This window comes from Podarcis muralis, chromosome 6 (assembly GCF_964188315.1).
Source record: "Podarcis muralis chromosome 6, rPodMur119.hap1.1, whole genome shotgun sequence".
NCBI lineage: Eukaryota > Metazoa > Chordata > Lepidosauria > Squamata > Lacertidae > Podarcis > Podarcis muralis.
Window position 1 is genome coordinate 1,868,043 of NC_135660.1, and position 26,244 is coordinate 1,894,286.

General features: G+C 48.0%; 1 protein-coding gene across 4 annotated transcripts in view; it reads right to left on the minus strand.

Moving 5' to 3' along the window:
* Positions 1-26,244, minus strand: part of IL1RAP (interleukin 1 receptor accessory protein) — a 91,974-nt gene that overhangs the window by 11,395 nt on the left and 54,335 nt on the right. For all 4 annotated transcript variants that reach the window (XM_028731827.2, XM_028731822.2, XM_028731824.2 and 1 more), the window contains 4 exons: positions 25,298-25,427; positions 23,295-23,443; positions 21,881-22,030; positions 17,694-17,837 (listed from right to left, as the gene is read on the minus strand). In XM_028731827.2, coding sequence (XP_028587660.2) covers positions 17,694-17,837; positions 21,881-22,030; positions 23,295-23,443; positions 25,298-25,427 — 573 coding nt within the window. The remainder of the gene's footprint in view (positions 1-17,693; positions 17,838-21,880; positions 22,031-23,294; positions 23,444-25,297; positions 25,428-26,244) is intronic.

Sequence of the window (26,244 nt, forward strand, 5' to 3'; positions counted from 1 at the left end):
GAGGCTGCCCGGCCAAACTCTGCTTTTCACCCCAGAGCAGGATATTAATTGGACGCCAGCTAACACCATCCCTGATCGTTGGGTCATTGGTGGTCATAACTGCCTCCTGTGGCAGCGAGTTCCACAGTTTAACTAAGAAGTCCCTTCTTTTATCTGTCCTGAATCTTCCAACATTCACCTTTCACGAGTTTTAGTGTTAGGGAGTAATAATAATAATTTATTATTTATACCCCACCCATCTGGCGAAGAAAATCTTCAATCTTCCCACTTTCACCCGACCATGTATAATTTTGCAAACCTCTATCCGTCCGCCTCTTCCTTGCCTGTTCTCTATAAAGTCCCAAGCTTTCTTCATATTGTTGCTCCGACCCCTTGATCATTGTTGGTTGCCCTTTCCTGAACCTCTCGGTTGCCTGACAAAACTCTGCATTTGACCCCAGGGCAGGGACGGCCGTCTGGATATTTATTTAGACTCCAGCTGCCATCAGCCCTGATCCTTGGGCAATACTGCCTGGGAGCTGGAGTTTAGCAACACCAGGAGGTCCACAGGGGCCTGACACTGGGCCCAACCTACTATTCCCTGTCACTTCTGGGATAGCTCAACTGGTAGAGCACAAGGCCAGGGTCGTGGGTCTGAGCCCCACATTGGGCCAAAAGATTCCTGCCTTACAGGGGGTTGGACTAGATGACCCTTGTGGTCCCTTCCAGCACTACAATTCCATGATCATATTCTATGATTATACCCCCTATTCTCTTCCCGTGAGACAGGTACCAGAACTCCTTAACCATCTCGTAAGAGACAAGGACATCCCAGTTACTGGGGCATCTCAGTGTCTCATTTTGGTGCTTTTAAACGTAGTCATTTCAACTTTGTCCTTTTAGATCCTGCTGTCTTTGTGCTCTGCGGAGGCTTTTAAAGATTTATGGCCCTCAATTTTCTGCCTTCATTTCTATTTTAAACTGTCAACAGTTCCTCGCCATCCACCAGACACGCCTCTAGCTGAAGCTTCAGGGAACTAGCGGCGAAGATCAACTGTTGGCCTCAGATGCAAAACCTCCTTGGGATCAAAAGATGCACACACACACCCAAATTCAGTTGGGCTCAGGTGGGCATGCAGGTATCTGCCAGCAATGCCCATGGAGGGCTCTCTGGGGTGCAGTGGGGACTACAGAGGACGTTCAGGGGTATGTGGGGCCTGAGGTCCCCCACAGAAATCATTTTTCTGTCCTGTGTCCTGTTCTGGGCGCCACCATCTAAGGAAGAAACCGACAAGCTGGAAAATGTGCAGAGATGTTCAGGGGTCTGGAAACCAAGCCTTGTGAGGAACGGGTGAGGGAGCTGGGTAGGTTTAGCCTGGAGAAGAGAAGACTGAAAGGTTGATATGACAGGCACCTTCAAATACCTGCCCCATGGAAGAGAGAGCAAGGATCCAAACCAATGGATTCACGTTTCAAGAAAGGAGATTCTTGCAGGAATAACCTTCTGACAGTAAGAGCTGGTTGAATGGACTTCCTCAGAAGGTGGTTGACTCTCCTTTCTTGGAGGTCGGATGGTCCTCTGTCAGGGGCTCTTTTTCTAGGATTCCTGCAATGCGGGGGGTTGGGATAGATGACCACATGGGGTCCCTTCCAGCTCTCCAATTCTCCAATTCTTAAGCTATCATCTACGATGATTCTTTCCCCACACAGTAGCTATATCAGGGGTGGAGATCTGGGTCCAGCTGATGGCCCTCCCACCCCCAGCATTGGCCCAGTTTGACAGGCGGATAGAGCTCCGCACCTGTCAATCATTTGGCACCACAAAGCAGTCAAGTGACCTGTTTTAGCCTGGGCAGTTTGAAATCAAAGCGGGGGGACAAAAGCACAGCGCTCTGCCAGCTCCGAAGACCAGCAAAGCATTGTGCTTTGAAAGCCCCACATCTGATGTCACCTACTGCGTAACCCATATACGTAGTTTCAGCTGGTTCCTATTTTTCTATCCCTCTGACGGAAAAGTGCTGTGGCGACTGTCGCATCAATTAATATTACGCACAAAGGAGCACCCATAATTTACAGGCGTTCTCCGAAGATAGGCATTTCACGTTTAATTAAATCCCTTCTCCAATTAGATGGCGTGCAATTGATTATGCACCAGGATCCGAAATAAACTGAGATGAGGGAGGCGACGCATTGCACAAACGGAGGCAAAGCAAAGTATGAATGCTAGCTATGCTCTAAGACATGGGTAGGCAAACTAAGGCCCAGGGGCCGGATCTGGCCCAACCGCCTTCTCAATCCAGCCCATGGATGGTCCAGGAATCAGCATGTTTTTACATGAGTAGAATGTGCCCTTTTATTTAAAACACATCTCTGGGTTATTTGTGGGGCACAGGAATTCGTTCATTATTATTTTTTTCAAATTACAGTCTGGCCCCCCCACAAGGTCTGAGGGACAGTGGACCGCCCCTTGCTGAAAAAGTTTGCTGATCCTGCTCTAAGATCATTCTGAGGATCAGATGAAGCTGATCTGTCCGGCTCAAGAATGCCTACACTGACTGGCAGCATCTCTCCAGAATTACAGGCAGGGTGGGGGATGATCCTTCCCTGGAGATTTTCAAGCAGAGGTTGGATGCTCGCCTCTCAGGGATTCTTTAGCTCTGATTGGACATTAGCTCTGCACGGGGTTGAGCTAAATGACCTCCAGGGATCCCTTCCCACTCTATGATTCTACAAATCTTTCCCAGTCCTACCTGGAGATGCTTTCATGGGTTAAACCTGGGACCTTCTGCGTGCAAAGGTGGCCCTCTGCCCCACTGAGCTATGGGACTTCCTCATTCTTGTGGCTTTCAGGACTCGGAAAAGATGACTAATAACTGCTAAAAATGAACGAGGGGATGAATGAATTCTTTCAATGTTCATACACTTCCTTCCTTTCCCCCCAGTAGCTGGGCTAAGAAATCCAGTTAAAGAAACATCTGGATTGGGGAGCTAATTATGCAATGCCAAAAACTTTCCCCTTATTTGCCCAAATCCCTAATGTGAAATTTAAGTCGCTTGGAGGAGATCTGGGGGGGGGGGGGCTAAGTTTGAGACCTGCCCCCCACCTGCCAATTTTGAAGTGGGAAAAGGGTGCATAGGAACCTGACTGAAGCTTTTCTGCCCCCAGCTGCTGATCCCTAAGGAGCTTACTTGCAAACTCCGGCCTGCAAGGGAGAAGATAGAAGAACACTGAGCTCTGTTACGTGCTGACATGCGGGTGTCTCCTGGGTAACGCACAGTGGAGAACATAAAAAAAAAGAACAGGGAGAGGCTGCAGGATCAGACCCAAGACCGATCTAGCAGAGGACATGAAGGGAACAGCCCTCTACTGCTCTTGATCTCCAGCAACAGGAACTAAGAGACAAACTGCCCCCAAATTGGAGGTACTATTACTGTCACACAGCAAACACCTTCTGTTTTAACTTTCAGGCACCTGCAGATTTTTCCACATTCAGGCAATCGCTTCCACAATGCTTCGTTGACTGCTGCTTTCAACTCTTTAAATATATGTTTTGACTGTATTGCTTTATGTGGCATTTTCCCATTTCTGCCGTATTAAGCAGTTGGCCCCTTTCCTTTGGGACCTGGGTGGCGCTGTGGTTTAAACCACAGAGCCTAGGACTTGCCGATCAGAAGGTCGGCAGTTTGAATCCCCGCAACGGGGTGAGCTCCTGTTGCTCGGTCCCTGCTCCTGCCAAGCTAGCAGTTCGAAAGCACATCAAAGTGCAAGTAGATAAATAGGTACCGCTCTGGCGGGAAGGTAAACGACGTTTCCATGTGCTGCTCTGGTTCGCCAGAACATGACCCGGAAGCTGTGCGCCGGCTCCCTTGGTCAATAAAGCGAGATGAGCGCCGCAACCCCAGAGTCGGCCACAACTGGACCCAATGGTCAGGGGTCCCTTTATGTTTACTTTACGCTTAGCTTTCTTGCCCTGATCTGGTCACAGTGATCCATGCAATGGTCACCTCCAGGCTTGATTATTGTAACTCACTCTACGCAGGGCTGCCCTTGAAGCTGTCCTAGAAACTCCAGCGGGTGCAGAATGCTGCAGCGAGGCTCCTTACGGGGTCCTTGCCATGGCAGCATATTCACCCAGTGCTTTATCAACTGAACTGGTTCCCGGTGGAGTACAGGAGGTTTAAGGTGCTGGTTTTGACCTTTAAAGCCCTATGCGGCCTAGGACTCATATACCTACAGGACCGCCTCTCCTATTATGCCCCGCGGAGGACCTTAAGGTCCACAAATGACAACACTTTGGAGGTCCCAGGTCACAAGGAGGTTAGATTGGTCTCAACTAGGGCCAGGGCCTTTTCAGTACTGGCCCCGACTTGGTGGAATGCTCTGTCACAGGAGACTAGGGTCCTGCGGGATTAGATGTCTTTCCGCAGGGCCTGCAAGACAGAGCTGTTCCGCCTGGCCTTTGGTTTGGACTCAGTCTGACCCTTATGGTTTTGATCTATGGGCTACTATTTAAATGAGGCTGCATTTTAAATTGCATTTTTAACTTGTATTTTAAATTGCCCCCCCCATTATGTTTTTATTGTAATTTTACTGGTGTTAGCCGGGGAGGGCAGGGTATAAATATTATTATTATTATTATTATTATTATTATTATTATTATTATTATTAATTTTGTCACTTTGATTTCTTTCTTTTTTTATAAAATAGCGGAGAAGGAGAAAAGGGGGGTGGGAACAGAGGCAGGGCATCATTGGCTCAGCATTTTCTTGCCTCCCACTCTCCCTTTATTTGCCCAGCAGCCGGTCCTCACGGTGGCCGACCAGCTGCCTGTTGCAAACTAGCAAACAGGATCCGAGCACATGAGCAACTCTTGCCTCCTGTGGTTTCCAGTGACTGGCATTCAGGAGCATCGCTGCCTCCGACTGCGGAGGCAAGGAGATCCCACCCTGCACAGAACTGAGAACACACTTGTCATTTCCCTGTGCAGAGGGGCTGCCAGACCAGCTGTCTTTGGCCAGATGCAATGCAGTTTCTTAAAATCATAGAATCATAGAGTTGGAATAGACCACAAGGGCCATCGAGTCCAACCCCCTGCCAAGCAGGAAACACCATCAGAGCACTCCTGACATATGGTTGTCAAGCCTCTGCTTTAAGACCTCCAAAGAAGGAGACTCCACCACATTCCTTGGCAGCAAATTCCACTGTCAAACAGCTCTTACTGTCAGGAAGTTCTTCCTAATGTTTAGGTGGAATCTTCTTTCTTGTAGTTTGGATCCATTGCTCCGTGTCCGCTTCTCTGGAGCAGCAGAAAACAACCTTTCTCCCTCCTCTATATGACCTCCTTTTATATATTTGAACATGGCTATCATATCACCCCTTAACCTCCTCTTCTCCAGGCTAAACATGCCCAGCTCCCTTAGCCGTTCCTCATAAGGCATCGTTTCCAGGCCTTTGACCATTTTGGTTGCCCTCCTCTGGACACGTTCTTTTCTGCTGCTAATTTTAAAGTGTCCAGGATGCACTGCAGACGCAGTGGGGCCACCCATGTTTTCTTAAGCATGAAGCGAGTGTGGCAGCACCTACACTTTGGAACTCCCTGCCTCATGATACCAAGCAGGCACCTTCACTGCATTCTTTTCGGCGCCCTCCCAGATGCACAGAAAATGCTGGTGCGAATTTTAATCTATTTTTGTATTTTAAAATAATAATAATAAAAACCCTTCCAGTAGCACCTTAGAGACCAGCTAAGTTTGTATTTTAAGTTTGTGTACGTTTCAATGCATTGCAATTTGTTTCCTGATGTTATGGTTTCATCTTTCCTTAAACTGCTTTGAGGATGCCCCTCTGCAATCAAGCAGAGTATAAATTTTATGAAGTAAAAAATAAAAATAAATGAACCCTAGAACGGAAGCGCCTTCTGGATCAGGCTGGGGGGGGGGCATCTAGACCAGCGTCCTGTTCTCACAGGGGCTGACCAGATTCACCAAAGGGAAACCAGCATCAGGATTCGAACACAAGACTGGTTTCCAGCAACTGGGATTCAAAAGCATTTCTGCCTCCAGCTGTAGCCATAAAAAGAGTAGCCATAATTAGACCCAGTTCTCATCTGCCTGACATGTGCCTTGCATCACAGTTAAAACAAAGCTTTTATATTTCACTAAGGATGTTTCTTCCATTGGCATGATTACATAGAGGGGAGGATGCATTTTTGGGCTTGGGGGGGTGGTTTCCTAAGACAGTTCCTCCCTGGTAGTCTCTTCCAGAATCTCATTTGGGACACAGCGCCATTGCTCTCACCGAAAAAGCCCCCCACCCCTATCAGCCAGGACCGGGGGACGAATCTGACAGAGATCTTGTGCTGACCTGCACATGGGTTGCCCTAGTCCGGCGGTTCTCCACCTGTGGGTCCCCAGATGTTGTTGGACTACAACTCCCATCATCCCTGAGCTCTGGCCTTGCTAGCTGGGGTGATGGGAGTTGTAGTTCAACAACATCTGGGGACCCGCAGGTTGAGAAAGGCTGCCCTAGTCAATTCAGAGGATGGAGAGGACACACAGCCTGTGGATCAGCTTCCACTATTAAAACGGGGTGGGGGTGGGTGGCATCCTGCCCGGGAGCTGCGAAACTCTGTGCACTCATACCAGAGCCCTGCAAGAAAGTGCTGGGGGGGGGGGGGGCAGAGACACCCTACAAAGTGTCAAACGCAAGCCGGTGGCAGGACTTATCCCTTTGCAGGCGTAAAATTCTGCAGCTGCTTTTAGATAATGAATGCAAAGTCGGTGTGAAAGTGTCACTTCTAGACAGCAGAGAAAGCAGGGGGGGGGGGATCCCATTGCAGCTGGGGGGGGGTCATGGCTAACTGGAAGAGATCCCAAACCTGGTGTTGCTGGGCAAGGGCTTAGCCACAATTTTTGTTAGGGGGCAGCCCTTTCGGGGGTTTTTTTTGGGGGGGGAGTCTCAGTTAACTATGTATTTTCATTGGGGGTTTTTCGGGGGGAGGAATGCCCTTCCCTGCCCCTCTTGGCCACATCCATGCTGCTGAGTGGGTCTCCTTTGGGGTGGTCCTACCCCAAGAGAATGCCTGGACAGGGGCAAATGCCTAATTCATAGACTCATAAAATTTTAGGCTTGGGAGGGACACCAAGGGTCATCTAGTCCAATGCTCTGCGATGCAGGAATCTCAACTGAAGCACCCATGACAGATGGCCTGTCATGGCTAAAAATTGGCCGCTGTTTCTTTAATGCTAAAAGAACTAAGTCAGCTGGAGTCAGTGGCCTACAATGACGCTTGCAACCTTTCACCAAATTGTACCTGTATATAATGTTAGTGTTTGGTGGTGTGGGTTGGTTGGATGGTAGAAAGCTGGTTGCGTTTGGTGTGTGTAAAAGCTGTCGGCCGTGCTTGGAGAAGAAGACTTTTTAAGAATAAAAGCAGCAATACTCTGCAAGACTCTTTTGTGCCAACTGAGGTCTGAAGACTAGGCAAAGGAGTAAAAAGGAGGTCAGAACCTTTTCTTTTTCAAACCATCCAACCTCTGCTTAAAATCCTCCACGGAAGGAGAGTCCACCACCTCCCAGAGGAGTCTGTTCCACTGTTGAACTGCTCTTACTGTCAGAAAGTTCTTCCTGATGTTTAATCAGAATCTCCTTTCTTGTAACTTGAAACCATGGGTTCGAGTCCTACCCTCCAGAGCAGGAGAAAACAAGCTGGTTACTTCTTCCATGTGGTAGCCCTTGATATATTTGAACATGGCTCTCATATCTCCTCTCAGTCGTTTCTCCTTCAACCACTCCTCATAAGGCTTGGTTTCCAGACACTTGATCATCTTGGCCGCCCTCCTTGGTTGTACACGTTCCAGCTTGTCAACATCCTTCTTAAATTGTGGTGCCCAGAATTGGACACAGTATTCCAGTGTGGTCTGACCAAGGCGGAATAGAGTGGGACGATGACTTCCCTTGATCTGGACCCTAGACTTCTGTGGATACAGCCTAGAATAGCATTAGCTTTCCTTGCTGCTGTGACTCCAAAGGAGTCCTGGGATAATTCCCTTCCTGCCAGTTCCTCAAGCGGATGGCGTAATCCTCTACCTACAAGAGAGACGAAGAGCGCAGGGTGCTCTCTAAGAAGCCAGAGATGAGCTGACAGCAATTTCATGTGTTGCCAGGCTCCCTTAAGAATCAGATCCACTTAGGCTTCAAAGTGAAAAGGCAGAGTTCGGCTGCTTTGAAGGAAGAGGGGAGGACAAAACACAGGCAGGGAAAACAACTTTGCCACCCAGCTGTGCACAGCAGGAGAGAAGAGGCTCAAGGGCCACAGGACCCTTCTGCAAACACACCAGGAAAGGGGTCAGGAGGAGGAGGAGGAGGGGCACAAGACGCAGCTTGCAAGGCTGCACACACCAGGAATTCAAAATGCCAAAATATTTGCAGTCCAGTCCTTTGCATGTCATCCTCGCATATATTTTATTGTATTTTTAATATTTTGTTGGAAGCCGTCCAGAGAGGCTGAGCAAACCCAGCCAGATGGGCAGGGAATAAATAATAAGTTATGCTTGCGAAACATGGACCACTTCTAAACGCCATCTCCAACTCCTCAAAAGACTCCATCAACGGGGTCTCTGAAAAATTTTGCACATCACTTGGGAAGACAGGCAGGCTAATACCAGAGTACTGGAAGAAGCAAAGATCATCAGTGTTGAAGCAATGATTCTTCAACATCAACTTTGTTGGACTGGTCATGTTGTGCGGATGCCGGATGATCGCCTTGCAAAGCAACTTCTCTATTCCGTACTTAAAAATGGAAAGCGTAATGCTGGTGGTCAACAAAATAGGTTTAAAGGCAAATCTAAAAAAAAAAAAAAGTAGTATAAACACCGACAAATGGGAAACGCTGGCCTGCGAGCGCTCCAATTGGAGAACAGCCTTTACCAAAGGTGTCATGGGCTTTGAAGACACTCGAACTCAGGACGCAAGGGAGAAACGTGCTAAGAGGAAGGCATGCTTGGCAAATCCACACCGTGATCAACTCCCTCCCGGAAACCAATGTCCCCACTGTGGAAGGACGTGTGGATCCAGAATTGGCCTCCACAGTCACTTATGGACTCACTTTTAAAATCTTGTTTATGGAAGACAAAAGCAACTACTCTACTCCAAACTTAAGAAATGCGCTAAGAGGAAGGCAAACTTGGCAAACCCTCACCATGATCAACTCCTGCCTATGTCTCCACTGTGGAAGGACGTGTGGATCCAGAATTGGCCTCCACAGTCACTTACAGACTCATTGTTCATGGAAGACAATCTTACTCAGCTATGATGGATTGCCAAAGAAGAAGAAGAAGATAGATAGATGATAGATAGATAGATGATAGATAGATAGATAGATGATAGATAGATAGATAGATAGATAGATAGATAGATAGATAGATAGATATAGATAGATGATAGATAGATGATTGATAGATGATAGATAGATGATAGATAGATGATAGATAGATAGATAGATAGATAGATAGATAGATCATCATTATCATCACCATCACCATCAATAAGATCTGCTGCCAAGAAAGCTATGCCTGGGACTGCCTCTTAGATATTTCTGTTCGGACGCAAGTACCATTCAATTCCATGGAGCCGACTCTAAGATATATGTATATATTACGTATCAGGAATGGTTGAGGGAGCTGGGGAGATAGGAGAGCCACCTCCAAATATCGAAAGGGCTCTTCCACGGAAGATGCAAGGCTCTGCCCTTGCTTTGGAGGCTCCGGCCCCACCCAGCATTGGGGCGCAGTCTCCCCCCCACCTCAAAGATGCAACAAGATAATGCAGGCCTCAATCTGTTTCGCGCACCTGCTGGTAAGTTGCAGTTGATTAATCAAAGGATGAAAACAAACATAAACTGAGAGATTAAAAAACCTCGAGAACAATTAAAGGAGGGGCAGAGTCTGCCTAAAGATGAGCTAGCGGGTGAATGAGTGATAAATACGCCTGTCAGATGTGGTGTAGTCTGGGAGAAACACAGTGCACCTGCAGAGAGGCAGTGGGGGTATAATGGTTAGAGTGTCAGACTAGACACCAGGGTTTGAATCCTCGCTTGGCCACGGAGTTAAAGGGTACATCTGCACCAGTGCCAGATTTATGTACAACCACACCTCGGGTTACAGGCACTTCAGGTTGTGTTTTTTCAGGTTGTGGACTGCCGAAACCTGGAAGTCCCGGAACGGGTTACTTTCGGGTTTTGGCGGTTGCGCATGTGCAGAAGCGCTAAATCATGCTTTGCGCATGCGCAGAAGCGCCGAATAGCAACCTGTGTGGGTGCAGATCCGCGAATGCTGCAGGTTGTGAACGTGCATCCCGCACGGATCACGTTCGCAACCTGAGCGTCCATTGTATAAGCTAAACAAGCTCTAGCTTAGGGCCCCACTCTTTTGGGGCCCCAAAAAAATTTAAAGGAAAAAATAACCTGGATGCACATTTCCAAAATACAAGATAAAAAACGAATAAAATAAAACCTACCTACAGCAACAGTGCTTTGTGTTGCGTAGGCTCCCATGGTGTAAGTAATGGGCCTCGCCTAATCCCTCAAATATCACTGGTTCGCTCCTTTTTATATATATAGGGTCCCTACATTCTGCATGGACTGGTTGCAGGGCAACATGTGCAAATGGCTTGAGATACCTATGAGGTCCATCAGTTACCAAATAGCAGTATAGGTAAAGGTAAAGGGACCCCTGACCATTAGGTCCAGTAGTGGCCAACTCTGGGGTTGCGGCGCTCATCTCGCTTTCCTGGCCGAGGGAGCTGACGTACAGCTTCCGGGTCATGTGGCCAGCATGACTAAGCCGCTTCTGGCGAACCAGAGCAGCGCACGGAAACGCCGTTTACCTTCCTGCCGGAGAGGTACCTATTTATCTACTTGCACTCTGACGTGTTTTCGAACTGCTAGGTTGGCAGGAGCAGGGACCGAGCAACAGGAGCTCACCCCATCGTGGGGATTCGAACCGCCAACCTTCTGATCGGCAAGTCCAAGAGGCTGTGGTTTAACCCACAGCGCCACCCGCGTCCCTTCATATAGCATATATTCAACAACAGCAAAACAGCAACAATTTGTTGTTGACAAAGGACAGCTGAACATAGAAAGGGCCCCATTACCTTCAGGAGCTGAGGGCCTCATCAAACCTACATTCGCACCCACTCTGAGAGTATGAAAGGGAAATCAGTGAAAGAGAGTCTGCAGCTCTTAACTGAGGGATGGAGCTCTGGATATTGCTGAGCTACAACTCCCATCTGCTCTAGCAAACAAGGCCAGTGGCCATGGGAGATTAGGAGGTGTAGTTTGGGAACATCTGGGGGCCAAAAGTTTCCCCACATCAGCCCCTCGTGAGTGGTGGAGGGGACAATTTGGGAATCACTGACTTGGGAGGGACCGTAAAAGTCATTGAGTCCAACCCCTGGCAATTTGGAGAGCATAGCCAGAGAGGATCCCTGAAGATCTAGTCTGGGATCAGGTTGTTTGAAGGACTGCCTGTCCCTGTATGAAGCCCACCACTAAGATTTAAAAGATTGGCGGGCAATAGTGTCATGGCCTTTTTGGTGTTGGCCTCTTGGTCTTGGAACTCCCTCCCAAGTGATATCGAATGCACCTATTTTTTATGTTATTTATTTTACGTAGGATAATTTAGAAAATCATTTAAATCAAATAATTCCTGTGCAGCGTACATTAAAACCATCACCGCTCTATAAATAAAAGCAGGAACATTTTAAAACGGGCATACCTAATTGGTTTTTGCATCTGGGTTAAGCTTGCTGAAACAGATTTTTTAAATAAAAAAAAGCGCAGGTGTCTAAAACTGCCAAACTTTAATAGGCAGGCTACTCTTGGGGTTGCTGTGCTGAAAGCTCAGCTCTGCAAAGGCACAGAGCAAAAACTGTTTGGCCCTTGTGTGCAAGTCCTGCAGACCAAACTGGTCAAATAGGAACATGGAGGGCAGGCTTTCAAAAAGGCCATGAAGACCTTTCTGCTTCCATCTTTTTGAACTAATACGCTTGGCCTGCTTTCTTTAAAGAGGTTATTTATGATTCTGTAGCATTCCTTTTTTAGCTTATTTCGTTTGAGGTGCTGCGTTGGGCCGCAGAGAGTTTTTAGACTTTTGACTTTGCAACTGTAATGAAATTTTTAAAAAGTATTTCAGTACAACTGAAACTAATATTACGCAAGCTGCTTCATAGGAACAAAGGAAGCTCGTACGGAGTCAGAGGCTTGGTCAACCCAGCTCAGGGTTTCTACACTGACTGACCATCTTGGCTGGGAGTCTTGGAAGACCTGCTCCCTGACTTGAAATCCAAACTCTTCTTCTTCTTCTTCCCCACCTCCCCGGGCTTTGCCTGGAAAGGCAGCATATCACAAAATACCAGAAATTTAAAAGTACCTACATAGTGAGACCCAAGGAGTGATCATCTCTGTAACTGAAACTGGGGAGAGGAAGAAGGTGAGGCTAGGAAGGAAAGAAGGGTGGCAGTCTGGGATCTGTAGGAGCCCAACAAGGATGTTGGGGGGGAAGACACAGAGAATGGCAGCCTTCCCATCTCGTCTAAAATAGCAGGGGAACAGAAGGAGCAGAGCAAAAGCTTGAGGGCGTGGGGGGCGGATTCCATCTGTCAGAAGACATCTGTGACTAAGACCGGGAGGAAAGGAGAGATCGTTGACGGCAGCCACCGGGCTCCGTTCCCTGAATCCCACACCCACCTTTCCTCAGCCTCCCCTGTGCTCTGTTTTACGGAGGTCATGAACTGGCCACCTGTCAGCGATGCTTTAGCTGTGATTCCTGCATTGCAAGGGGGTTGGACTGGATGACCTTTGGAGTCCCTTCCAACTCTACAATTCCATGATTCACAGGACAGTGATGGATGCAACAGGTAGCTCTTTCCAAAGGCCCTTTGGAACCCCAGGCTCATCCTGCCGGGATGCTGTGGAGTTGGGAAAGGATCAGCCAAGAGCGACCAAAATGATCAAGGGGATTCACAGATGAAGAATGGTTGCTGCTTTGAGGAATGAGAAGTAAGAGGTGACATGATGGGAAGTGGATAGAGGAAAGTTTTTCTCCCTTTCTCAGAACAATAGTACTAGTGGGTATCATATGAAGCTGAATGCTGGAAGATTCAGGACAGATAAAAGGCAGAACTTCTTCATGCAGTGCACAGTTCAACCGTGGAACTCCCTGCAACTTGATGGCTTTAAAAGAGAGTTCAAGAAATTCATGGAGGAGAGAGGGCTATTGATGGCTACTAGCCAGGATGGCAATGCTCTGTCAGGACCAACTTTAATTGGTTTTAGAGTATGCAAGTTTTCCAGTTTCACAGAACTCGACAGCAACAGCTCGACGAAGGGTTCTGTGGAACCAAAAAGCTTGCTGACGCTGTCACCAAACTTAGGCCAGTGTAATTAAAATAGATCTCTCTTTTTTTTGCAGCAGACGACAAAGGCTATTGCTGCTGCAGAAGAGAGAAGAGAAAGTTGCATTCCTTCTGCCAGAATTGGGCCAGGTCTCTGCAAAAAGACGAGCGAGGGAGGAAGGAAGGAAGTTAAATTTGGATGCTCACGTCAGTTGCTCTGGCTCTGGCTGCACAAGGCAGGGAGACCTGCAGGGCAAACAGATGCTGTTTTTAACCACCGCCGCTCCTGGGCCCAAAAGCCGTATATGTGCACTTCTAGAGCATCTCAAGGCTGGAGGGGGTTTCCAAACAAGAATAAAAACACAGGGAGCTTTTAAGTAGATGGAAACCTGAGCCCAGAAATGGAATAGGAAGTGGGACCAGGTCTTATCTGAAAATATATGCAAGGACCAAGGTCACAGTGGGGTGATGAGGACCCTTGCCATCCCCACACGAACCTCTGGACCACAGGGAGGGCTCAGCCAGGATGGGACGGGGCTGTCCATCAGGCCCTTCCTGGTTACCTTGTGCTGACCAAAATGAAAGGAAGGGGAAGGAACCGAACAGAGCAGCTTGCTTGGCCAAAACTGGACAGAAGGCCCCAGGCTGGCCAGCCCTCAAGCCTTGACCTGGGAAGAATAGGAGCTTGCCCCCCACAACTCTTGAACAGCCCCCCATCCTCTGGGCTAGGCTGCTACAGGGAGGGCGCAAAGCTATGCTAGCCGGCTCCTTAACGTAAGGTTTGGATCATGCCCCGGTTCTGTAATAATAAATAATAATAATATTTATTTATTTATTTCAATTTGATCTTTTATTCTCCTTCCTTCCCTCCCCCTCCCCTTTTTATGAAGATTACCCACTCTTATTTATTTATTCCCAGTTCAGAAAACTGGGCTCAGGGCGGCTAACAACAAATTTAAAACACTTAATTGATGCAACAAAAAACAGCATAAAATACAGTATAAAACGTGAATAACAATAAATTCAGAATTCAAAAATCAATTTAGGGGGAAAATCCATCCAATAAACATTAGATGATCACCAGGGCTAGCTGGCTAAATTAGTCCTATTTGGGCCAATGAGGAGACCAGGGGAGAATTAGCTGCGGGGTCTCAGAGCGGGTAATCTTCATAAAACGGGGAGGGCAAGGGAAGGAAGGGGAATGAAAGATCAAATTGAAAGCCAGGTGGAATAGCTCTGTCTTACAGGCCCTGTGGAAGGAGGTTAAATCCTGAAGGGCCCTGGTCTCATGGGACAGAGCATTCTACCAGGTCGGAGCCATCACTGAGAAGGCCCTGGCCCTGGCAGAGGATAATCTGATTTCCTTAGGGTCTGAGACCTCTAAACTATGGTTATTCATGGACCTTAAGGTCCTCTGCGGGGCAGACCAGGAGAGGCCGTCCCGTAAATACAAGGGCCCTAAGTCACAAAGTAATGCTCCAAAATACCACCTGAAAGCAGGGGAGCAACATGGGTAGGTACACCACAGGCCTAAGAGAGCACTTTGCATAGCATACAGGCTGAACTGCAAATCAGGAGGCCCCCAATTCGAATGCTGCCTTTTGCATGAAACCACTAGGCGGCCTAAGGTAAGCTCATCTCCACCTCTCAGCACCACCTGCAATATGACCCACCTCACAGGGGTTGGGCTAGATGTCTGTTGAGTGTCCCTTAAAGGTAAAGGGACCCCTGACCACTAGGTCCAATTGTGACCGACTCTGGGGTTGCGGTGCTCATCTCGCTTTACTGGCCAAGGGAGCCGGCGTACAGCTTCTGGGTCATGTGGCCAGCATGACTAAGTCGCTTCTGGCGAACCAGAGCAGTGCACAGAAACACCGTTTACCTTCCCGCCGGAGCGGTACCTATTGATCTACTTGCACTTTGACGTGCTTTTGAACTGCTAGGTTGGCAGGAGCAGGGACCGAGCAATGGGAGCTCACACCGTCGCAGGGATTCGAACCGCCGACCTTCTGATCAGCAAGCCCTAGGCTCTGTGGTTTAACCCACGGCGCCACCCGCATCCTTGGGTGTCCCTTACAACTCTACAATTCTGTTTTTCCATGATTGCAGCTGGGATAGCTCAGTCAGTTCAGCAAGAGACTCTTAATTTCAAGTTGACGGGTTGGGCAAAAGATTCCTGCATTGCAGGGGGTTGGACTAGATGACCCTCATGGTCCCTTCCAACTCTATAATCCCATGAATCTAAGTACAGAAAGTTCAGCAGTCTCCCATTGCCCCTGGCCAGCGGCGTAGCGTGGGTTGTCAGCACCCGGGGCAAGGCAAGTAATTTGCGCCCCCTAACCCGTGGATTTGCGCCCCCTAACCCGTGGATTTGCGCCCCCTAACCCATGGATTTGCCCTAACCCCAGATGTTGCGCCCGGTGCGGCCGGGCCCCCCTGCACCCCCCACGCTACGCCACTGCCCCTGGCTCCCCATCCCGCTCTCCACCCAAACTGCCCTTTTCCATCCTCCGACTCTCCTCTCTGCCACTGGGCTACTTTCAGCCAACACACCAGCACCATATGCAGAAAAATTCCAACTACAGAATAAAGAACAGGCAATCCTTCATGGAACAGGCCCAACGGTTCGCATTCATTCTCATCATTTACCCTGCAGAATTTGACCTTCCGGCCCTTCATTTGGATTTCCCTTGGCAGGAACCGCGAAGGAACAAGGGCGGCTTTTACTAAAAGGCCAGCGGCTGCCCTCCTGACTTTGACTGTCGAGGAGTTTGGGAGACAATCAGATCCCCCAGATTCAGGAGTGGTTGCCATTACTTGACAGACACAGACGTCTGCAGAGAAGACGATTTCAAAGATGGATGCCATCTCCATAACCTCTGGTCCCAACTGCTCCCCGGCAACCAGGGATAATATTTCATTTCATTTCCAGTTTCTCAGTATCCTTCTTAAAAGGACCTTGACAAGGAGGGCAATGGCAAGCAAGAAGGTGTGCAGAGGAGGGCGACCAAGAAGATCAAGGGGTCTGGAAACCAGGCCTTGTGGTTGAAGGATCTGGGTAGGTTTAGCCCAGGCTTCCTCCACCTCGGCCCTCCAGATGTTTTTGGACTACAACTCCCATGATGCCTAGCTAGCAGGACCAGTGGCCAGGGGTGATGGGAATTGTAGTCTCAAAACATCTGGATGGCTGAGGTTGAGGAAGCCTCAAAAATTGGAGACTGAGAGGAGACATGAGAGCCGTCTTCAAATGTCTCAAGGACTGCCACGTGAAAGATGGAGCAGGCTTGCTTTCTCCTGCTCTGGAGGGTAGGACTCGAACCCAAGTTACAAGAAAGGAGATTCCGACTCAACACCAGGAAGACCTTTCTGACAATAAAAGCTGTTTGGCAGCAAAACTGACTCCTCTGGAATGTGGTGGACTCTCCTTTCATGCAAGTTTTTAAGCAAAGGTTGGATGGTCATCTGTCCTGGATGAGAATCCTACATTGCAGGGGGTTGGACTAGATGACCGTTGGGGTCCCTTCCTACAATTCCACTCTTCATGGGTCTTCCTCCTAGGGGGAGGAATTATTTTATGTACTGTGTTATCTTATGTACTGTGGCTTGCCGTTGTTTTATAGTTTAGAAATTATTTATTGTAACTGTTGAGTGGATTTCTGTTTAACTTTCATATGCTATTATTACTTAATACTATTCTAATGATTGTTGAATGTTACCTTTTTGATGCAGGTCGCCTATTTTAAAGTATTGTCACATTTTTGCCTTGCATTAGATTGTTATAAGACGTTCCTTTTTTTTTGTTTCTTCAGCTTGTAAACCGCCTTGAGTATTGCAAGATAGAAAGACGGTGTACAAATTAAAAAATGATGATGATGATGATAGGGACCTGAAGGCAGTGGCGTAGCGTGGGGGGTGCAGGGGGGGCCGGCCGCACCGGGCGCAACATCTGGGGGTTAGGGTTAGGGGGCGCAAATACACGGATTAGGGGGCGCAAATCCACGGGTTAGGGGGCGCAAATTACTTGCCTTGCCCCGGGTGCTGACAACCCACGCTACGCCACTGCCTGAAGGTTCTGGGAATGGGAGCAAAATACTCCCCTTCAAAAAAATAACAGCGGGGACTTCTTTAAGAAACTTGTGGCAAGCTGCTTTCAAGCCCAACGTTAACCGCAAGGGCTGCCGGAGCTGCCTTTGCTAAGCGTGGCGGTTTGCTCTCTTTGCCGAAGGGCTGTGTGTGTGTGTGTGTCTGTGGGTGTGCGGTTTGTGCGAAAGCAAGAAAGCCTGCTGCTCTCGGCTGCTCTGAATGCTCCAGAGATACTCACTTCCCCCGGGGAGGCTGTCTCTGTCAAAAATGCACAGCTTGTAGCCAAACTCGTTCTCCAGAACCCCTCTCAACGTCAGCAGCACAAACTCTTCCTCCTCGGCGTTCCTCGCGTAGGACACATAAATGTCATACTCTTTCCCGTCTGACGGCCCCAGTCGGAGAGGGAAGCGAGCAGACGAGGAAAAGAAAAAAAAAGGGGGGGAGAATAGGCTTTGGTTAGTTTGGAGTAGCTGTGGGTACATCGGCTTCTGGCTCCTCTGCCCCCGTGCCAGGAGGAGAGCAAAGGCCCTGCTGGGGCGGGGGCAGAGAAGTCAGGAAAATAGGGGGGCTTTCTGCCTCTCAACACTCTTGCTCCCTTCCAACACAGAGCCTGGAAAAGCACTCAGCTTGCAACTCATTCAAAGGAACCTCGTAAGAAGAGTACGTTTCCGAGCACAATTCAAAGTGTTGGTGTTGACCTTGAAAGCCCTAAATGGCCTCCGCTCAGTAGACCTGAAGGAGCGTCTCCACCCCCATCGTTCTGCCCGGACACTGAGGTCCAGCGCCGAGGGCCTTCTGGCGGTTCCCTCATTACGAGAAGCAAAGCTACAGGGAACCAGGCAGAGGGCCTTCTCGGTGGTGGCGCCCGCACTGTGGAACGCCCTCCCATCAGATGTCAAAGGGAAGAACAACTACCTGACATTCAGAAGACATCTTAAGGCAGCCCTGTTCAGGGAAGTTTTTAATGTCTGACATCTTAGTGTATTTTTGGTATTTGTGGAAGCCGCCCAGAGTGGCTGGGGAAATCCAGCCAGATGGGCGGGGTACAAATAATAAATTATTATTATTATTACTGATGGATAACAGGCCAAAGGGGCCCCATCTAAACCAGTGTCCTGTTCCCACAGGGGCCAAATGCCCCCGAAGAACCTTGGAATGCAGATAGACTGTCTCTGGAGCTGGAGGTTCCACAGCAACGTCAGAAGAGCCTGGCTGCTGGATCAGGCCAAATAATAATAATAATAATAATAATAATAATAATAATAATAATAATATATTATTTGTACCCCGCCCATCTGGCTGGGTTTCCCCAGCCACTCTGGGCGGCTTCCAACAGAACACTAAAATACAATAACCTATTAAACATTAAAAGCTTCCCTAAACAGGGCTGCCTTCAGATGTCTTCTAAAAGTCTGGTAATTTCTTTCCTTGACTTCTGATGGGAGGGCGTTCCACAGGGAGGGCGCCACCACCGAGAAGGCCCTCTGCCTGGTTCCCTGTAGCTTTGCTTCTCACAGGGAGGGAACCACCAGAAGGCCCTCGGAGCTGGACTTCAGTGTCCGGGCAGAATGATGAAAGTCCACAGTCCTGTTCTCACAACCAGATGTCCCTGAAAGGAAACCCACAAGTAGGATCTGAGCCCAAGAGTCCTCTTTCCTCCTGTGGCTTCCAGCAACTGGGATTCAGAAGCATCGCTGACTCCAACTATAGAGGCAGAGCAGAGTCATTGTGGCCAGGAGCCATCAGCTGCCCTCTCCTCCCTCCATGAATTCGCCCAATCCTCTTTTGAAGCCATCCACATTGCTCCTTTTTGAGCTCAATCTCATTTTGTTCCAACGGCCCTGGAGAATTTAGCATCATCGGCAAACCTGGCTGCCTCACAGCTCAATGCTGACTCCAGATCGCTTATTCTTTGTCTGTCTGTTGGCTTATTGCATTAATAACCCAGTTTTTTCACCAAGGAGTGTGAGTTGGTGATTCGAACCCTGGTCTCACAGGTCCAAGTTGGACACTCTAACCACTACACAATGCTGCCTCTCTTGTTTATGAACCGTTTAAAAAGCACAGGCCCCAATCCTTATCCTTGGGGGGCTCTGCTTTCTACATTTCTCCGTTTGGAGAGCTGTCTATTCATTCCTGCTCCCTGCAGCTGTACTTGCTTACTTACCATTATTATTATTATTATTATTATTATTATTATTATTATTATTCCTGATCTGCAAGAGGACATCTCCAAAGAGGGACTGAGGCTTTCAGGCTGCCAAAGGGGGAAGGCTGACTAGGTCTTTGTGGTTGCTAGAGGCAACCCTGTGGCCTTTAATTCCAAAGTTCTAGCCCGGAGGAAAGCTCTTGGCTCTTGCAAGAGATGGGAAGAATGCAGAGAGGCAGAAGGAGCAATTAGACTTTCTGCACTTTCTGACATTATCACAATCCGCCACATTCAGCCGCGACTCTTAAGGCGAGCTTAAAATGTATTTATTTATTTAATGGGCTTATTTGGCTCTGTACAGATTGAAGGCTTTAATGTTGCAGTTGCGTTTTGCCTTCTCGGGCGCCACTGGGGAAAAATTACCGCGATTAATGAAATGCTTCACAAAGTACTCCAAAAGGCATGCAACAATGCTACAAAACAATGTAATGAAAATAACAATTTAATGTCCAAAAAGCATTGCAAAATAATAATAATCAGCAGCAGCAACGTTTAACCATTAAAAGACTTAGAAAAATAAGACTCTGCATCTATGAAGCACTTTGGGAGTTCAGAGTTGTCAGGGACCATGTGGGGAGGAATGGTGGGAGCCTCCCCCCCCCCCCCCCCCGGATCAGGATCCTGAATCTTCCCAGGAACAGTGGGACAGTACAGTGGTATCTTGGTTCTCAAACGCCTTGGTACTCAAACAACCTGGAACCCAAACACTGCAAACCCGGAAGTCAGTGTTCCAGTTTGTGAACTTTTTTCAGAAGTCGAACGAGCTCCGTTTTGAGTGTTATGCTTCCAGTTTGAGTGTTATGCTGAGGTCTGTCTGTTTTTGATATTTATTTTGCGTTTTTCTTGTTTTTGTGACTGTGTGGAACCCAGTTCAGTTGCCGATTGATTGATTGTATGACTGCAGTACAGTGGTACCTCTGGTTGCGAACAGGATCTGTTCCGGAAGCCCGTTCACAACCTGAAAAGGACGCAACCCGCGTCTGCACACATGCGGGTCACGATTTGCCACTTCTGCGCATCATTGTGCATGTCTGCGCATGTGTGAGCAGTGAAACCCAGAAGTAACCCTTTCCGGTACTTCCGGGTCACCGCAGGACACAACCTGAAAACGCACAACCTGAAGCAAACGTAACATGAGGTATGACTGTACATTGTTCACTGCTTTCATTTTATGGATCAATGGTCTCATTAGAGAGTAAAATTCATGTTTAATTGCGTTTTAGGGGTTGTTTTTAAAAGTCTGGAATGGATTAATCCATTTTTCATTACTTTCTATGGGAAAGCGCACCTTGGTTTTGGAACACTTTGGTTTTGGAATGGACTTCCGGAACGAATTAAGTTTGAGAACCAGGGTACCACTGTATAGATTTGGAACAGTGGTTCGCAGAGGGACATAGTTCAGAAGACCGAAGTTGGGAAGAACTGGGTGGTGAACAGCTGGGAGAAGAAGAACTAGAAATCATCCATACGTTCTATCATGTGGGGTGTTATGTAATCAAAAACTATTGGGAAATGATATATAATGAATTGAAAAGGGTGTTTAAAATAACTTTTGTTAAAACAAACCCAGAAGCTTTTTCGTTAGGTATTATAGGACAGTTCCAAAAGAGTGGAGGAAGTTATTCATGTATGCTATAATAATAGTAGTAGTAGTAGTAATAATAATAATAATAATAATAATTTATTATTTATACCCTGCCCATCTGGCTGGGTTTCCAACAGCGGCTAGGAGTCTACTAGCCCCAAAATGGAAAGACGAAAGAAGAATGGCAAGTCAAATTCATGGAATACGCAGAAATGGCGAAACTCACCAGAAGACTCAGAGACATAGACAATACTTATAAAAAGACTGGGAATCGTTTATGCTGTATTTACAGAAATATTGTAAGGAAATGGACTCACTAGTAGGGTCTGAGTAAACACTTACAATTAAGAAAACAAAAGGTTAAGAAACAACAATATGGAAAGCTTGGTATAAAAATGTTAAGAATGTAAGAGCTTTCAGCTAAAAGATGGAAAATAAGACAAAATGAAGCAGAAGTAGCAAATAGTTAAAGAACCAGAAGGGGAAGTTGAGGGAAGTCATGGGCTGGGGGGAGTTTGGTTTTATTGTATTTTCTTACATATGATAAATGTGTTGAATCTTAAATTGTAAAATATAAGATAAAATTATTAAAAACCAAGAACAAACGAACACCTCCAGCAACGCCCCTTACCTAAGATGGTTTCGTCCGTCCCAAAATGAGCCCGGTAGAAGAGGACCATTTCCAGCCAGTAGAAGTGGTAGACGAGGGTCAGGAGGACCACCAGGACGATGGTGGCCCCCAAGCCGCAGACCAGCTCCACCGTGTACCTGGGCACAGGGACTGCGGGGGTCAGGGGAAGAGGAAAGGGGGGAGGCATTCGCTGTGGATCATCATCATCATTAATTATCATTAGATTTACTACTAGCCCGTCCTTTCCCCAGACCACGTCTCAAGGAGGCTTATATAAAACAAAGGGACAAAATAAATACGGGGGGGGGGGGGGAGACCTTTGTTAAAAGGCAGCCTAGACTCTAAGGCAGTACGACTCATGCAACACGTTGGCGACTAATATGCACACAATATTTACCAAAATAATTATACATTCTTTATCAATCTTCTGGTGGGACGCGGGTGGCGCTGTGGGTAAAACCTCAGCGCCTAGGGCTTGCCGATCGTATGGTCGGCGGTTCGAATCCCCGCGACGGGGTGAGCTCCCGTCTTTCGGTCCCTGCTCCTGCCCACCTAGCAGTTCGAAAGCACCCTTAAGTGCAAGTAGATAAATAGGTACTGCTTTATAGCGGGAAGGTAAACGGCGTTTCCGTGTGCGGCGCTGGTGCTGGCTCGCCAGAGCAGCTTCGTCACGCTGGCCACGTGACCCGGAAGTGTCTGCGGACAGCGCCGGCTCACGGCCTCTAGAGCGAGATGAGCGCGCAACCCTAGAGTCGGACACGACTGGCCCGTACGGGCAGGGGTACCTTTACCTTTACCTTTATTATATATATAAGCCCTTAATTTATTTATTTCACCACTGATGAGGAGAGGGCTCTGCTGCTCAGATCCCGTTTGCAGGTTTACATCTGGTTGGCCACTGTGAGAACAGGATGCTGGACTCAATGGACCACTGGCCTGACCCAGCCGCCTCTTCTAATGCTCATCTGGGTCTGCAGAGTTTCCAAGGGAGGTTTCTCCCAGCCCTACCGGTAGATACCGCTTTATAGCGGGAAGGTAAACGGTGTTTCCGTGTGCTGCACTGGCTCGCCAGATGCAGCTTGTCACGCTGGCCATGTGACCCGGAAGTGTCTTCGGACGGTGCCGGCCCCCGGCCTCTTGAGTGAGATGAGCGCACAACCCTAGAGTCAGACACGACTGGCCCGTACAGGCAGGGGTACCTTTATCAATCTTCTGAGAAAAATGCAAAACCTTGTGCAAAGCCACAGAAACTTACAAACTGTCCAACCTAAGATGAACTTACAGGTGAAACTCGGAAAATTAGAATATCGTGGGAAAGTTCATTTATTTCAGTAATTCAACTTAAAAGGTGAAACTAATATATGACTAATGTATGAGATAGACTCATGGGAGCAGCCACCGAGAAGGCCCTTACCTTTCATCTTCACCATGGCCTCCTGGTGAACAGTCCCCTTCAGGTTGTGCGCACAGCAGGTGTAGTTTCGCTTCAAGTCCCTCTCCGTGACCTTGGGCACGACCAGAGTCTTCACAATGGTCATCTCGCCAAGGCTGGAGGGGATCTCCCTGGGGAAAGGCCAAGGGAAAAGAAGAAGAGAGGTCTGAGCTCAGAAGCTCTCTGAGATGCCAAGGGACCACCATCCCAAAGAGAAGAACCTCAGAAGAGCCTGTTGGAGGAGGTCAAAGGGGTGTTAGCAATTTCGCTCCTCCGATGCTGCATTTGTGATTGGTGCAAATCACATGCCTGTGTGGGAAACGGAAGACAGTCTTATCTCTTCCCCTGCATGTACTTTGTACAGTGGTACCTCAGGTTACAGATGCTTCAGGTTACAGACTCCACTAACCCAGAAATATTACCTCGGGTTAAGAACTTTGCTTCAGGATGCGAACAGAAATCGTGCAGTGGCAGCGGGAGGCCCCATTAGCTAAAGTGGTGCTTCAGGTTAAGCACAGTTTCAGGTTAAGAACGGACCTCCAGAACGAATTAAGTACTTAACCCGAGGTACCACTGTAATGTACTTTCACTCTTACTTGTGCCTGTTGTTCTCTCGGAGCTGGAGAGAATGGAAGCTTCTTTTTCCAATCTTCAATTCCGTTCCTCATATCTTCATGTTGGCTTGCAATTATTTTGCATTGTTTTTTTAAAAAAGACCTCACTAAAGTTTGAAGCATTTTAGTGGTCATTGCTCCAAACATCACCTTCATTATTAGCAGTATATTATTATTATTGTTGTTGTTGTTGTTGTTGTTGTTGTTGTTGTTGTTGTTGTTATATCAGCAGCAGTATTATTGGCATGGTGCATTCGCTTACCTGTACATTTTTATGCACATGCTTTCCCTCCTAACACACAGATTTGTAGATCCATTTCTACTATTCTTCTATTATAATTATTATAGTCTGCGTACTGTATCACAAAATTCAGAGTAGTGTGAATTGCGGGGTGGGGGCTGAGAAAAGGGTGGGATATACTGTATTTTTTCACTGCATAAGACGCACTTTCCCCCTCCTAAAAAGTAAGGGAAAATGTGTGCTCGTCTTTTGGAGCGAATGCAGGCGGGAGGCTCTGCTCAGCGCTCCCTTTAAAGAGCCCCGTGGAGCATGTGTGCGGCTCTTGGGGGCTTTTCCTCGAGGAGGGAGAAGGGAAGCCTGTCACTGATGGGCTGCCCTCCTCCCTCCTCAGGGAAAAGCCCCAAGACACTTTAAAGGGAGCGCGGCTGTCCATAAGCCAGGACAGCCAGTGGGATTGCAGTGCAGCGATCCTGCTTGCTGTCCTGGCTTCTAGGATTCAGATTTTTTTTTCCCTTGTTTTCTGCTGCCAAAAACTAGGGGCGTCTTATGGTCTGGTGCGCCTTATAGCGCAAAAAATAGGGTAAATGAAACAAACAAACAAACAAACAAACAAACAAACAAACAAACAGATGGACCTGTGATCAGACTCCGTCTATGGGAACTTCATATTTATCCATGGAGGTTTTCACCCCGCCCTGTGATCAATTTCTTAGGATTTTCTCAAACGGGAACAAAAAGGGGTCACTGGGTTGCTGCTGCTTTTATTTCGATAATGGTTTTATATTCTGATTTTATCCTGTGAACTGCCCTGAGGCCTGTGGGTATAGGGCAGTATATTAATACAATTAATAGTAATAATAAATACAATTAAATAGCAAGACACACACACAAGTACTGAAAGGAGCGAGGTCTTTAAGATGCAGCTGAGGGAAAGGGGGGGTCTTCCTATACAGCCCCTCTTTTATAGCAAGTCTCTGATATTTGCCCAAGCCCCCCCACCCTCCACCACTCACCATACAGACGTCTCCATTGTGCTTCCTTCAGCCCCTGCTAAGGATTTCCATCTCCCCCTTCGCCCTGGACTAAACTGTCTCCCCGTTTCAGACAACGGGGAAATCCTTTGCGCTTACGTCAGTGTGATGTTGAACTTCAGGTCAGAAACATCCTCTGGGCTCTTCCCATCCACCATCCACCAGACCTCTTGCGGAGAGTCCTTCAGGAACGTGAACTGGACCTCGCAACGGATCTCGAGGGCTTCTCCTGGCACGCGCAAGGTTAAGAACAACCATGTTAATAATATAATAATAATAATAATTTTTTATTTATACCCCACCCATGTGGCTGGGCTTCCCCAGCCACTCTGGGCAGCTTCCAAAAGAATATTAAAATACTGTGATACATCAAACATTAAAAGCTTCCCTAAAGAGGGCTGCCTTCAGATGTCTTCTAAAAGTCTGGTAGTTGTTGGTCTCTTGGAGCCAGTGTGGTGTAGTGGTTAAGAGCGGTAGACTCCTAATCTGGGGAACCGGGTTCGCGTCTCCGCTCCTCCACATGCAGCTGCTGGATAACCTTGGGCCAGTCACACTTCTGTGAAGCCTCTCAGCCCCACTCACCTCACAGAGTGTTTGTTGTGGGGGAGGAAGGGAAAGGAGAATGTTAGCCGCTTTGAGACTCCTGAAGGGGAGTGAAAGGCGGGATATCAAATCCAAACTCTTCTTCTCTTCTTCTTCTTTGACATCTGGTGGGAGGGCGTTCCACAGGGTGGGTGCCACTACCGAGAAGGCCCTCTGCCTGGTTCCCTGTAACTTGGCTTCTCGCAGGGAGGGAACCGCCAGAAGGCCCTCGGAGCTGGACCTCAGTGTCCGGGCAGAACAATGGGGGTGGAGATGCTCCTTCAGGTATACTGGGCCGAGGCCGTTTAGGGCTTTAAAGGTCAGCACCAACACTTTGAATTGTGCTCGGAAACATACTGGGAGCAAATGTTCAATGCAATAATATGAAGAGCATTCAATAGCAGCCATTAGAGCTGTGTGCGTCCTTTTTGGACAAACCCCAGGTCCCAAACTAGACTGGGCCA